This window comes from Arachis hypogaea, chromosome 2 (genome assembly GCF_003086295.3).
Source record: "Arachis hypogaea cultivar Tifrunner chromosome 2, arahy.Tifrunner.gnm2.J5K5, whole genome shotgun sequence".
Taxonomy (NCBI): Eukaryota; Viridiplantae; Streptophyta; class Magnoliopsida; order Fabales; family Fabaceae; genus Arachis; species Arachis hypogaea.
Window position 1 is genome coordinate 102,050,714 of NC_092037.1, and position 13,072 is coordinate 102,063,785.

Here is a 13,072-nt window from a genome sequence, read left to right on the forward strand (position 1 = left end):
ACTTCTGACATTTGTTTAAACGAATTAATGTTAACCACTAGACTAACCTAACTTAATTTTATATATCATATTTAATATATCATCGATCTTTTGTTGATTAAAGATGAGGAATAACCAAGAAGGTTTTTCATTTTTAAATATCAATATTCAAATAATATTATCATTAAAAGTTCAACTACTTCAAAGAAAACTTATTAAAATTTTTTGTTCTTAACCAATTTTTGAATTTAAATTGAGAACTACAAAAAAAACATTTATTTCCATTACTTAATAATTAACTTGAAATTGGTATGATAGAAACTAACTAGCTAAAAATTACACAATCATTTTATTTCAATTTTTAAATCATCTTCATTCCTTGACTGAGGCTACTAAACATAGATACACAATTTTAAAAAAAAAAAATCACTTTTAGTAGTTATTATTTATTTTATTTTTAGTAATAATAAAAATAACTATTAATACATTTATCGATAATTAAAAATTAATCATCATATATTTTATCGTTAAAAAGTCTTAGTATTGGTAAAAACTTTTTAAATAGTCACAAAAAACATATAAATACTATTATAACGTAAAGTAATAACAACAAATAGTAGTTACTATGTTATAGTTACTAAAAATTTGTGGTTAAAATTGAATTCTATTGTAGTGATTGAGTAGTAGAATAGATGATAGGTGTCTAAATAAATGAGAATACTATGTTAGCAGTGTTGTGCACAAGGATCCATGAACATGAAACAGCAACATATATATTGCATAGCATAGCATGTACCCAAAATAGGGATACAATGCAGCATTGGAATTCTCCAGGGATACACTGGACAGTTATTTATGTATGTGGTCCTTTATGTATTTCTAGCTACTTACTTTGACTACCATTTAATTTAGACTAACATGCCACTTCCAAATTTCAAAACCATGCTTTCCTTTTACTCTATATATGTGTTTCTTGATGCAAGCTTTACTATATGAAAACATGATCAACATAATAAGGTTCAATGTATATATGTATGTATAGTATGAAGGAAAAAAAAATAGTGGGTGATGATGAGTTGTAAGTATTTAATAAGGTGGAAACTCATATGAAGTCGACTGCATATGAGTTTCCACCTTATTAAATACTAACGGCTCTCAACTATCAACTTTACGTGAAGTCGACTGCACCTGAATTTTCACCATTCAATAAGCTTTTCTTTAATTTGAACATCATGTTCATATTAAATTTAAGAAAATCTAAAAAATTCTCATATTAAAGATGTTTATATATTTATATATGTATACAAAACAACTTTTTTATTTAAAAATAATTAATAATAAATAAAGAGTAGATAATTTTGGTTATTTTTTTATTTTCTAGATCTTCTTTGAGATCTTGGAGAACTTTATATATATGTGACCATTCATGGAAGAACTTTCAGATCAATAATGACGAATTCAGATTTGTTCAAAAAGAAGAGAAAAATACTCTGCTATATTATAACACTTAATTTTCATGTGAGTTTAAAATCTAAAGAGTAGATATGTCTCTATTACATAGTGAAATAACATGCTATCATAATATTTATGTACAATGAATAAAGATCTGAAATTCCATTTATATATATTATCTGGATTATATTCTTTTATAATAAATAAAATTATACGTCTTACTTTTAAGCTTAGTAAAAATATTCTTGAATAAGAAAACAATATTAGTTATATAGAATATAGGAAGGTTTTTAGATGATTTAAGAATATTAATGGTTTAGTGATTGTTATAGATATAATTATTTATATATATTTTTATCAGTTTAAATTTTTGAAAAAAATCATATTATAATATGGTATCAAAATTTTTATGATAGAAGAATTTAGAGTTCGATCCTGCTGTTTGTTGAACAAAAAAAAAAAGAATTTTAGTATAAAGCAAAAAATAAAAGAAAAATTTATGCAAAAATTCAAATAAAATCCAAAAAATACTCTTATTTAAACAGAAGTATTAAAAATACAATAATTATTTATAGATCTCCTCCTACTAATTTAATTTTTTTAAAAAAAGGTGATATTATAGTCGTTAATCTTTATTATAAAATATATATGATTAAGATGATCAATTAAAACTACCGAAAAATCAATTTTCTTAAAATACTTGATAATTTTCTTAAAATATAACTATTTAATATATTTACTACTAATAATTTTTAGATGAGACAACTCGATCATAATTAAGAATAAAAAATATACCGACATTATTATAAGAAAAATAAAGGAGGGATTGTTTTTTCTTCTTCCATCTAATATATTTTTCTTGCATTATATATATAAGGCTTATATATTATATGGTGATCAATTTAAGTAGACAAGTACCACACCATGCAATACATACATATATATACACACACACATTATTTATGTCTCTTGATGCTTTAGGCTTGTGGACAGACAATAATGTCCGTACCTGAGAAAGAGTAAAGAAGCTTCCTGCAAATAATAAATTAATAATAAATAATAAAAATATAAAATAAAGAATAAAGTGAACCCATTGTTGTGTTTGGAAGACATATTCATTTAGCAGTCATTATCAATTTTTCATACAAAGGGCCCCTTCCCTTACTTACTTGCTTGTTTGTTTCATAGCTTTTACAAATTACAACAACAAATTTAAATTATTATACAAAATATGTAAATATATATACTTCAATTTTAACACTAAAAAATATATAAATAAAAAACTAGATATATAAGATTTTCTCAATCTATGTATATAAACTACCTCCTATATCACTCATCTTTTCAAACATTTATAAAATTAATGAAGGAGTTCAACATCTTTTTTTAAATTAGAAGTGAGCCAACTTGGCTAAGATTTAGCAATGTAAAAAATATAATGTCTCTTAAGGTGATGATCAATATAAATAAATGAAAATCAACGACTCTAAAATGATATGTAATTTTAATCTTATTAAAAAGGAATTTTTCTCCTTTTTCATCTAGAACAAGGATAATTTATATAGATAAATTAAATGAAGAAAAAAAAACACAGATATTTTAAACTAAATTTAATTATATACATGTCTCGTTTGATTTTTTATGTAAATCGAATCAAGTTAATTGGATTTATTATGTTTTTTACAGCATATATTTACATGATAAATTGAATTAAGTTAATTTAATTTTTATTGATATAGTAAATACATAGTAAATTAAATCAACTTATTCGATTTACATTAAAAAAAAGTATAAATTAAATTTATTTAAATTGATTAACATAAAGAATCAAACAAAACATGCATATAACTAAATTTAATTTAAGATATTTATGTAAATTTATCTATGTAAATTATTCCGGAACAACCTATAACAAATCTTAATATATAGAGAGAGTATATATTATATGTGTATAATTCATATACTTTATAAGTATGTATGATGTGCATGTGGCCCTAAAAGGGGACCATTGTTAATCACAATTCACAAAATAATTGACAACCCAAAAATAAAAATAGAAAAAAATGAAAAATGCCTGCAATCAGGTTCTGAATGGCAGTGGAAGATATAAACATTTGAGAGGGACGTTTCATTGTGTGGTATGACAGTCTAATTTATTAACATGCTGTAGACTTGTTAACCGAGGCATCACATACATGTGACTCAGATACTTTCATCATTTCACTCCTTTTTTTTTTCCTTTTAAATTTGGCAGTTTGTATCACTTCATATTTTTTATAGTGTATATTAAAAAAATTATAAAAAAATTGTTAAAAGAAAAACGATATTATAATTTGCATATTTTTTTTTTGAAGCACTATTGAATATGCTATATAATAAGTTAATAACATGTATTTTTTACCAATTTTTTTGGGGTATTTTTTTTTATCAATTTTTTTAATATGTGGTAAATGAGTAAATCAGTTATTGGCCGTAACAAAAGAGTTGAAATTGTTTTTGTTGAAAAGTGAAGACTAATGTTTTAATTTTGTTAAAAAGGAAGAAAATGGGTAGGCCCATTACACATTTTTGGCCAGGATAAGCCCATTATACTTTTATTTTTTGTCAAGAGCCCATTATTCTTAAAAGAGTGTTAAAACCTTTTAGGACAAAAGGGATTGGGTTTTCTGAAAAATGATAAGGACTTATTGCAGTTTAGGTAGGTTTAGTCAAAGCCCAATAAAAGTATTTATTTTGGAACAAAATTAAGCAAGTGTGGGTGTTCGAATCTCGCTTTGTACATGCAACAATCCATCGGCCAGTAGCAAACCTTTAAATAGAGCTCCGATTCGCAACGGATTAGTCTTTGATCTGTCGGGTTAGGAATACCGTGGAGAACCAAAACAAAAAAAATTATCAATTCTCTTCAATTTTTTTTTTGTTGGTTTGTATGATATATTTTCTTCTAATAAGCTACTAGTAATCTACATATAACAAATGAGTTTCCAATAAACGAACAATTGATTAAAAAAAAAGTGAAGAAACAAAATATTACATACAATGAACAATACTACATATTTGAAAATTATATATATACACAACTCCTAGTCATTATAATATGATATCCCATAAGAAGATAAGAGCATTACAAAAGGAAGGAGGTGAAGTAGTTCATATAAAGAAACAAATTAACATTATGATCGAAGAAGTGTACATTTTTAAATATATATTTTATGAAATGAATAAATTTTGAGTAGCATTTTCCATCTTTAATTTCCATATATCGATATCATATCACAAATTGCTTTGCATAGATGTCAAACATCTCCGAAGAGGATAATTGCGGCACCTACCAATAATCAAATTCCAAATTAAACTTACAAGAAAGAATAATGTAATACACAAATAATATAAAACTTTAATATGTTACTTCAACTACAACCTTTGGTGACATTTTCAAATATAAAACTTAAAAGAAAGAATAATGTAATTCACAAAAAATATTCTTAAATTATGAGTGATACATGTAAAATTAAAGTAGTAATTAGTTTATTCTAAAGTGACAACTCAATGCAACTGTTTTTACGTGAAGTTGATATATAGTTAATAATTATTATATTATAATTTAGTCAAACATGTCAAAATATCTATCAATACTTAATTATCAATTTCACTTGAATACAACTACATATGAGTTTTCGTCACTTTCTTCTAAACTAAATGCAGTGAGACGATAAAAATACATTTTCTGCATTTTTTTTATTTCTCTAAACATAATTTTGTTCTTAATTTTTTTCTCTTGTTGCAAAAGAGTAACCAAATGCCACCTAAATATGACTAATTATATACACAAATAACACTTGTTTTCTTTCTAAAATTTTATCATCACTACAATAAGTTATCCACGAATTTCTAAAGATTTTGTGACAATTTCAAACTGCCACTAAACAATTTTGTGGTGCTTGGTGGAGCACCGTCCTAAATCTAAAAAATGGCAAAGTGTATATATGTGTGAGGGAAAAAAAAGATATTAGAGAGGGAAATTAATAATGATAAAAAATTCACTTACAGTTGTCTTTGTACGAAGTTGATATTTGATAACCGTTAGATAATTTGACAATAAATTTGACTAAATTATTATCTAACAGTTTTCAACTATCAACTTTATATGAAAACGAATCTTTACATTTAATAATACGTACCTGAGTAATTTTTAGGCCAAGAAGTGTATTTAGCAATGAAGCAATAGGACCATTATTTAAACCAACTATGCCTGTTTTGGTTGCACGAATGGTTGAACGCATTGCATTGAGCAAGTGACCATATGTTAATCCATGTTCATTATTTTCCATTGCTTTGATCAAGCTATAAGTCAAGGCACCAGTTACTTCTCTTCCACTTAAGGCCTATCCAAATTCAAACATAAATCCATCAACCTCTATCTCCAAACTACGGTAAATTGCACAATATTGTATATTTATAAACAGAACAAATATATAGAATTAATTTTTAATTAGTTAAAATTATTTTTTTTAACTATCATTTTTTTATAGAGTTTAAGTTTAAGATGTAGTGTTTAAAATTTATGAAAAAAAAATTAATTAACTAATATTGACAAAAACAAATTGATTTTAAAATTGAATTCTTATACATATTACTTTACATATTTTTCCAACAGAATAATCAAACTGTTTTATAATAACATAATCAAACTTTAACAAGAATATATACCAAATATGTATATCATATATTATGGCCGATTAGTTCAAACTTTTAGTATTCACAAGGCCATGTAAATTGGTCGATCAAAATTATATTTATGAAACCATATTTTACAAAATATAAAATGTGTGTAGGTGTTGTATAACCCAAATCTCATAAAAATGGAGTGTATAAGATAATATCTTCAAATTGTAATTTCAGTGTTAATATTAACACATGATTATTATAGAGATTAGAGAGGGAAGAAAACATTACTAACAGAGGTATCTACTGAGACTTGACCATCATCACAAGCTGAAATACAAATTGCAAGCCCTCCATTTGTCCCTTTAAAAATTCTTGGACGCCTGTGATCCTCCCATATATAAAACCCTTCCCTATTAAACCAAACAAATAAATAAATAAATAAATAAAATAAATAGTTCTGACATAAATAATCGACTATGCTACATACATACCAAAATCAGTCACCAAAGTCGGCCACCAGTATTTTTACATGTATTTATATACAAATATGTTGGTAGCTGATTTTAGGTAAAAACTCAGGTTTAGTCGACTTTACGTGAAGTTGATAATTAAGAGTCGTTAGATAATTTGACTGATTTGACTAAATTTTCATCTAACAGCTCTCAACTATCAACTTTACGTGAAGTCGACTCCACCTGAGTTTCATGCTAATTTTAGTGGGCAAATAGTATTTTTGTTAATTAATTCATTAATTGACCTGTTTATCTTGCAAAAAAATGGCAAATCAAGAAGGGTGCCACTATGGCATGCATCAAAAATTGCATGGAGTTTAGCACCATGAGGTAGTGGCCTAACAATTGTGGCATTGATCTCATCATCAAGAATCTTGCCTTGGTACTCAAAATCAAGAGGGCAAATTGCTTCATCATAGCCATCAATCTCATCCATGTTAAGGTCCAATTCTTGTGTTCCATGTCCTGAGAAGAAGAACACTAATGAGTCCCCTGACTTGCTACCCTCAATCAACCACCTTAATGCCATTTCAATGTTGCATCTTGTTGGAATTCTTAGTGGATTTCTTTCCTCCTTATCATCTGCTACCAAGTATATATGTTCAATGTTAGAGTGTTGATGATGATGAGAGTGTGAGAAAGATATTAATACACGGTGAAAATTCAGGTGTAGTCAACTTCACATGAAGTTGATAGCTAAGAGTCGTTAAATGAATTAATTAAATTTTCATCTAACGACTCTAAATTATCAACTTCACGTGAAGTTGATTGCACCTGAGTTTCTACCTTAATACATACCTGTGAGCATGAGAATAGAGTCACTTGGAAAACCAAACTTGTTCATAAGAAAATATCTCATACACTTTACATCAGTCACAGATCCCCTAAGCCTATAACTCCTTCCATGGTAGCAAATTCCACATAACACTGCTCTCTTTGGACCATATGAATTTGGAGTCATCATCATAGAAGGGTATGAAGAACATGGCCTTAATGATTGATGATGGTAAGGATTTGGAGGATAATAATAATTGTTATAACCAAATCTCGGATTGTTGTTGTTAGTTATAGTGTTTATGAAGCCTCTAAACCTATCTGCAACATGAGAAACAGAATTGTATGCATGGCTCAATGGACCCATTATTGAGGGTGGTCTAGAATGTGTGATTCCATGGCATAGTGCACATTTGAAGACATGAACCTCTGATGGAACCACTAATGTTGTTCCACAATGGCTACACCTTTCATTTCTACTTGCCATTGCTCTTTTTAATTGCCTTTCAATTTGTGTTTGGATGAAGCTATGAAGATTTGTAGATAGGTGACTTGTTATTAGTAGTTTCTTTGAAATTCTGATTAATCATCTAATCTAGCTAATTGGGGAATGGGAATAGTTCAAAGAATAGGATTCCAAATTTGCAATCACTTAGTGGAAAGAGAATATGTTGACTTGATTGTTTTGTTTTGTTTATCTTTGGATGGACACTAGTTTCAAAGAATCAAGAATAAGGAATTCATGAATTTTTTATTCATAGCTTTCTGATCTTGTAATGTGCTTTTATATACAGGTGTTAGGTGTTGTTGTTATTAATTGTTATATCTTTAATATTTTTTTTAAGTAAAAGTTTCTTTTCGATTTATTTGATTCGTGCATAGCATTCTTTTTTCATTTATTTGTCTTATACTATTTTTTATTTTTAGAAGTTATTAAGGGTTGAATTCTAAATATTTTGAATATAGAGTTCTGATATTATATCATAAAACCACTTATCCTAAAAATTTAAGTTGATAAAAGAATATAACATTAATGGTTATATCTCTAATAGTTGTCTATATTGTTGTAGATTAATTGCATTGACAACATTTTTCAAAATCATATATCAATATTGAATTCATTAATTTCGTCATGATTTTAAGAAGCATAGGAGAATTGACCATATATATATATATATATATATATATATATATATATGATTGTAGCTGAATTGAGGCCTAAACTATTGTTCACAAATATTTGATATTCAATTTTGACATTATAACGAAAAAATCATTAAGATAATTAATTCAAATTCAATCTATGTAAATACATAAACAAGGGGAAAAAGTCTTAAACTTTATGCAGCACTTTCAGAATTCAGATCAGAAAGAAAAGGGGGCTTTTCATTATAAGGGAAAAAAATTTAAAAAGCAAGCTGATAAAAAGGCTAAAAAACTGACCAAACAAATGCAGCTGAAGTGATTATTATTCTTAAACTATCATTAACACTCAAACTCTCTTAGGGTACTTTTAGAAGCCGTTGCAAAATAGAAATACCAAAATATTAGGTAATACAAATCTATTTAGAGAACGAGACAATTCTATCCTCTAAAACAATTACTAAACGAGCCTTAGTATTTGTAGTCCTTGACATGGAGGGATTCGGAGGCGCCGTCGATGTTAGCATCACCCTTGTAAGTTCCCATGGTTGCTTGTGAGTTAGCCTTGCACCTAGTGAGCAATGCAGCTTGTGCCTTAGGAATGTTCTCTGCTTTGCCAGCCCAAGCCTTAAGAGTACTTTGCTGAAGTGCTCTTCCATAAGAGAATGTTAGTGACCATGGCTTCTTCCCTTTATTGCACAAATAAGAATGCTATTGTAAGTACATACTAGTATTGAATACAATATGGTTCAATGGGTAAAGAGTGATAATAGAATGGTGAAAAAGTCGACTTCATGCGAAGTTCATAACTGAGAGTCGTTAGATGAAAATTTAGTCAAATCAGTCAAATTATCTAACGACTCTCAGTAATTAACTTTACATGAAGTCGACTGTACTTAAATTTACTCATAATAGAATAACATGGCATCTTACCCTTGAGCATGTTCATGGCATTGAGGTTAACAGTTGCTTCCTCCTCACTCTGTCCTCCAGACAAGAACACGATGGCGGGAACGGCGGCCGGCACAGTCCTCAACAACGCCCTAACAGTATGCTCTGCGATAACCTCCGGCTTCACCCTCGCCGAATCGGCACCGGGAGTCACCATGTTAGGCTTCAAGAGAGTACCTTCTAGAAGCACATGATGGTCGCTCAAGGCCTTGTAACACGCCGCCAGAACTCTCTCCGTGACGTCAGCACACTTGTTAATGTCATGCGAGCCATCGGAGAGGATCTCCGGCTCCACGATGGGAACCAGTCCGTTCTCTTGGCATATGGCGGCGTAACGAGCCAAGCCGTAGGCGTTCTCGTGGATGGCGTGAGGTGTCGGCTCGTTGGCGCCGATCTTGAGAACGGCGCGCCATTTTGCAAACCTTGCGCCGGCTTCGTAGTACTTCTTGCAGCGTTGACCAAGGTCGTCTAAGCCTTGTGTTGTGGTTTCACCGTTTGTTCCTGGAAGTTCAATTGTTCCTTTGTCTACTTTGATCCCAGTCAGTACCTTGTTTTCCTTCAATACTTCCACAAACAGTTTTCCTACACACAAGAGTTGTTGAATTATAGTGAAAATTCACGTAAAATTAAAAGCAGTTACACATTAATTTAATTAAGGTGAAAACTCGAGTACAGTCAACTTCACGTAAAATGGATAATTGAAAATTGTTAGATGAAAATTTAGTCAAATCAGTCAAATTATTTAACGATTTTCAATTATCAACCTCACTTAAAGTCGACTACACTTGAGTTTCCATCTTTAATCAAATATATTAAATTATTTAATAATTTTCAATTATCAATTTAATATAAAAATAACTGCACAGAAATCTCAACTTTGTTCATTAGGACAGAATTGTCCAACCATGATAAGAACATATCAAAATTTAATAAAAGAAAAAAAAATAACAGTGCGCTTTTTAAATGTGAATGATTTTAAAAAATATCTTTCTATAAATATAATAATTAAAAAATATTAGATAATTTCATATATTTTTTTTAAATTACCTGCAGCAGTTTTTTGATAGAGAGTTTCCTCAAACATGATGACACCACTGAGGCACTGAACGCAGCCGGGAGCCGTGAAGAGGAGCTCGCGGAGGGCGCGGCGGTTGGCCTCGTTGTTCTCAACATTGATGCTGGATAGACGCTTTCCGATGGTGCCGGTTGATTCATCCGCCGCGAGGATACCCTTCCCCGGCGTCCCAATATATGTGGCATTTGCAATCAACTCATCTACAATTATTATTCATCACAACAATTCAAAATTTTTTTTGTCACATCATTGGATCACAATATATCATAGATTGTTATAAATTCAATCTTATCATGTACATGTCACGGATAATTATACTTGTTAAACTATAAGATCCGGATCTTATCTCCAATTTTCATCAATTTATTTGGGATCAGAAAAGTATGTAACATATAACAAAAACAACCATCCATGAAATGGAAATAATAATAATAATAATTGATCCATCACCACAATGCATGTGTAAAGATTAAAAAAAAAAGGGTGAGTTGATGATGAACAATGTTGCACCTTGGTACTTGCTCTTGAAGGCAGACATGATTGAAGGCTTATATTATTATTGCACTATTAATTTCTGTGTGTGTTTGTGTTTCAAAATCAGATAAAATGAAGTAGTGAAGAGGTAATGTGTTTGTGTGTGTGTATATATATATTGGTGTTAGTATATAAATAAATTAATAAATGAAAAAGTAAAGAACAATGGGCCAAGTCAAAGAAAGATGCATGATAGATGTAAAAGAAATTAGAAAGCACAAAATTCAAAAAATAAGTAAAAATTAAAAATAAATATATACAAGGGGGAAAAAACATAGCCACTAGAAATGAGAAGATGTTGTTTAGGGAGATCTTGTGGTTTTTTTGAGGTTTTAAGTGCGAAAAATAAGTTGGACCTTTCCATTTTGTTTGCAATTAATTTTGCCCTTTCTATTTTGAACTAAATAAATAAATAAATAAATGGAACATATATAGTTTCTATTCACCTTGTTATTTTAAATATACTACATTCATTAAGAATAAAAGGAAAAAAAAAGAAGTTATCAAAGTTGACTGGTCTTATTTTAACTTCAACATCATGAAGGCTAATAATTTAGTTAATATATAAAAACAATAATAATTTATGTAAGCACACTCTTCTTTATCTAATATTAAAGTTGAAAGTGAAAAAATAAATGAGATCTGTATTTACTTCTTTTTCCACTTTGCACCTATTCATGATTTCAGAATTTTTTTTTTAATTTACTTTTTGTTCATTCTAGTTAGCAGTCTTAGAAGTTAGAACTTTATATTTGGATTCTTACATTATATAACAAAAAAGCACTAATAATAAATTTATATATATATAACTGGTATTTCTACTCTTTAAATCTATCATTCAACGTTGCAATATAGAATATAAATCATGACCAAAGAAAAAAAAATAATGTATATGGACGGATGGCCTCAAATACACTTGAATTGAACTTCCAGATTAGTCACATTTATCAAGCTATTAAATTTCATGTGAGAAAAAAGGCATGTACATATGTTTAATTAATAATTCAAGTTTATATGATAGAGATTTATGAATTTATGGTCAAACGAGGGTCGGTGAAATTAAAATTGATGGAATGAGATGGGCTTGAATAAGTTGGATCCTAGTGGTAATTTAGGCCCAATAATAACATTATTTGGTATTGAGCACTAAAAATGTTAATAATTAGCAGACCAAAAGTAAACATAAATCGATAAAGTAATAAACTCACTCACCCATTTAAATAAGTGTCGAGAATTCGAATTTTATTTTGTGTATATAGTAATCAATTAGCTGGTAATATGATAGATTTTTAAATAGAACTCAAATCTACGACAAATTAATTATTAATCTGTCGGATTGAGAGATAGTGTAAAAAAAAAAGAATACTAGACAAAAAAATAATAATAATTTCCATCAAAATATAATTTATCATAAATAATCCTTTTCCCAATACACAGAAAAAAAAACTCGTTCTCTTCCCTAGGTAATTAAGCTGAAATCCTACATACATATATATAAACTCACAAATTTAATAATTTTTTATAAACAAAGTACTAAAGCTAATAATGTTATGTGAAAAATACATTGCATGGTTTCACGAGTTTTTCAAATTTAAACATAACAGATAGAGGACTAAAGTAAAGTCATACATGTATCAAAAAAAGTAAACACTTCTTGCATATATATGAGGCTGTGGGGGGATAAGGATATTATATATAAAGAATTTTTTTTTCTCTAATTCGATAGGTTAAGGATTAATTTGCTATGGATCTGAGTTCTATTTAAGAGTCTGTCACCGGCCAATAGATTACTGCATGCACAAGGTAAAATTCGAACCCCCAACACTTACTTAAGAAGCCGATTAAATTGACCACTCGACCAACTTAAATTGGTTATATATAAAGAACTTTATTAAAGAGAATATATCCCTAATTGAACATTTAATAATCAGCTGTCCCACTTCTTATTAATGCTTTCAGTTTGGATCACAACTCAAAACTCAAA

General features: G+C 28.7%; 2 protein-coding genes across 3 annotated transcripts; both read right to left on the reverse strand.

Annotated features, from left to right (window-relative positions):
• Positions 1–4,444: 4,444 nt before the first annotated feature.
• LOC112758857 (metacaspase-1-like) lies at positions 4,445–8,126 on the reverse strand. 2 transcript variants are annotated; one of them, XR_011867671.1, is made up of 5 exons: positions 7,410–8,126; positions 6,857–7,193; positions 6,388–6,509; positions 5,613–5,816; positions 4,445–4,759 (listed from the first exon to the last, which is right to left on the reverse strand). XR_011867671.1 is itself a non-coding variant. In XM_025807638.3 (5 exons), exons 1-5 carry the CDS (start codon positions 7,870–7,872, stop codon positions 4,700–4,702), a joined length of 1,182 nt encoding a protein of 393 aa, XP_025663423.1. In that variant the 5' UTR covers positions 7,873–8,126; the 3' UTR covers positions 4,445–4,699. The 2 variants fall into 2 exon arrangements, 1 of the variants encoding a protein (XP_025663423.1); XM_025807638.3 differs by having other exon boundaries at positions 6,392–6,509.
• A 618-nt stretch (positions 8,127–8,744) lies between these two features.
• LOC112758867 (fructose-bisphosphate aldolase 8, cytosolic-like) lies at positions 8,745–11,222 on the reverse strand. The gene is made up of 4 exons (XM_025807656.3): positions 11,065–11,222; positions 10,527–10,754; positions 9,462–10,061; positions 8,745–9,217 (listed from the first exon to the last, which is right to left on the reverse strand). Exons 1-4 carry the CDS (start codon positions 11,090–11,092, stop codon positions 9,000–9,002), a joined length of 1,074 nt encoding a protein of 357 aa, XP_025663441.1. The 5' UTR covers positions 11,093–11,222; the 3' UTR covers positions 8,745–8,999.
• Between the last annotated feature and the right edge of the window lie 1,850 nt (positions 11,223–13,072).

Coding starts and splice junctions, on each gene's coding strand:
- LOC112758857 (XM_025807638.3), bottom strand. CDS start 7,872: ATGGCAAGTAGAAATGAAAGGTGTAGCCATTGTGGAACAACATTAGTG. Junction 5,817..6,391: donor AAGTCTCAGTAGATACCTCT/GTTAGTAATGTT, acceptor GAATTTGGATAG/GCCTTAAGTGGAAGAGAAGT. Junction 4,760..5,612: donor TTGGCCTAAAAATTACTCAG/GTACGTATTATT, acceptor GATTATTGGTAG/GTGCCGCAATTATCCTCTTC.
- LOC112758867 (XM_025807656.3), bottom strand. CDS start 11,092: ATGTCTGCCTTCAAGAGCAAGTACCAAG. Junction 10,755..11,064: donor CTTCAAGAGCAAGTACCAAG/GTGCAACATTGT, acceptor TAATAATTGTAG/ATGAGTTGATTGCAAATGCC. Junction 9,218..9,461: donor TGCCATGAACATGCTCAAGG/GTAAGATGCCAT, acceptor TGTGCAATAAAG/GGAAGAAGCCATGGTCACTA.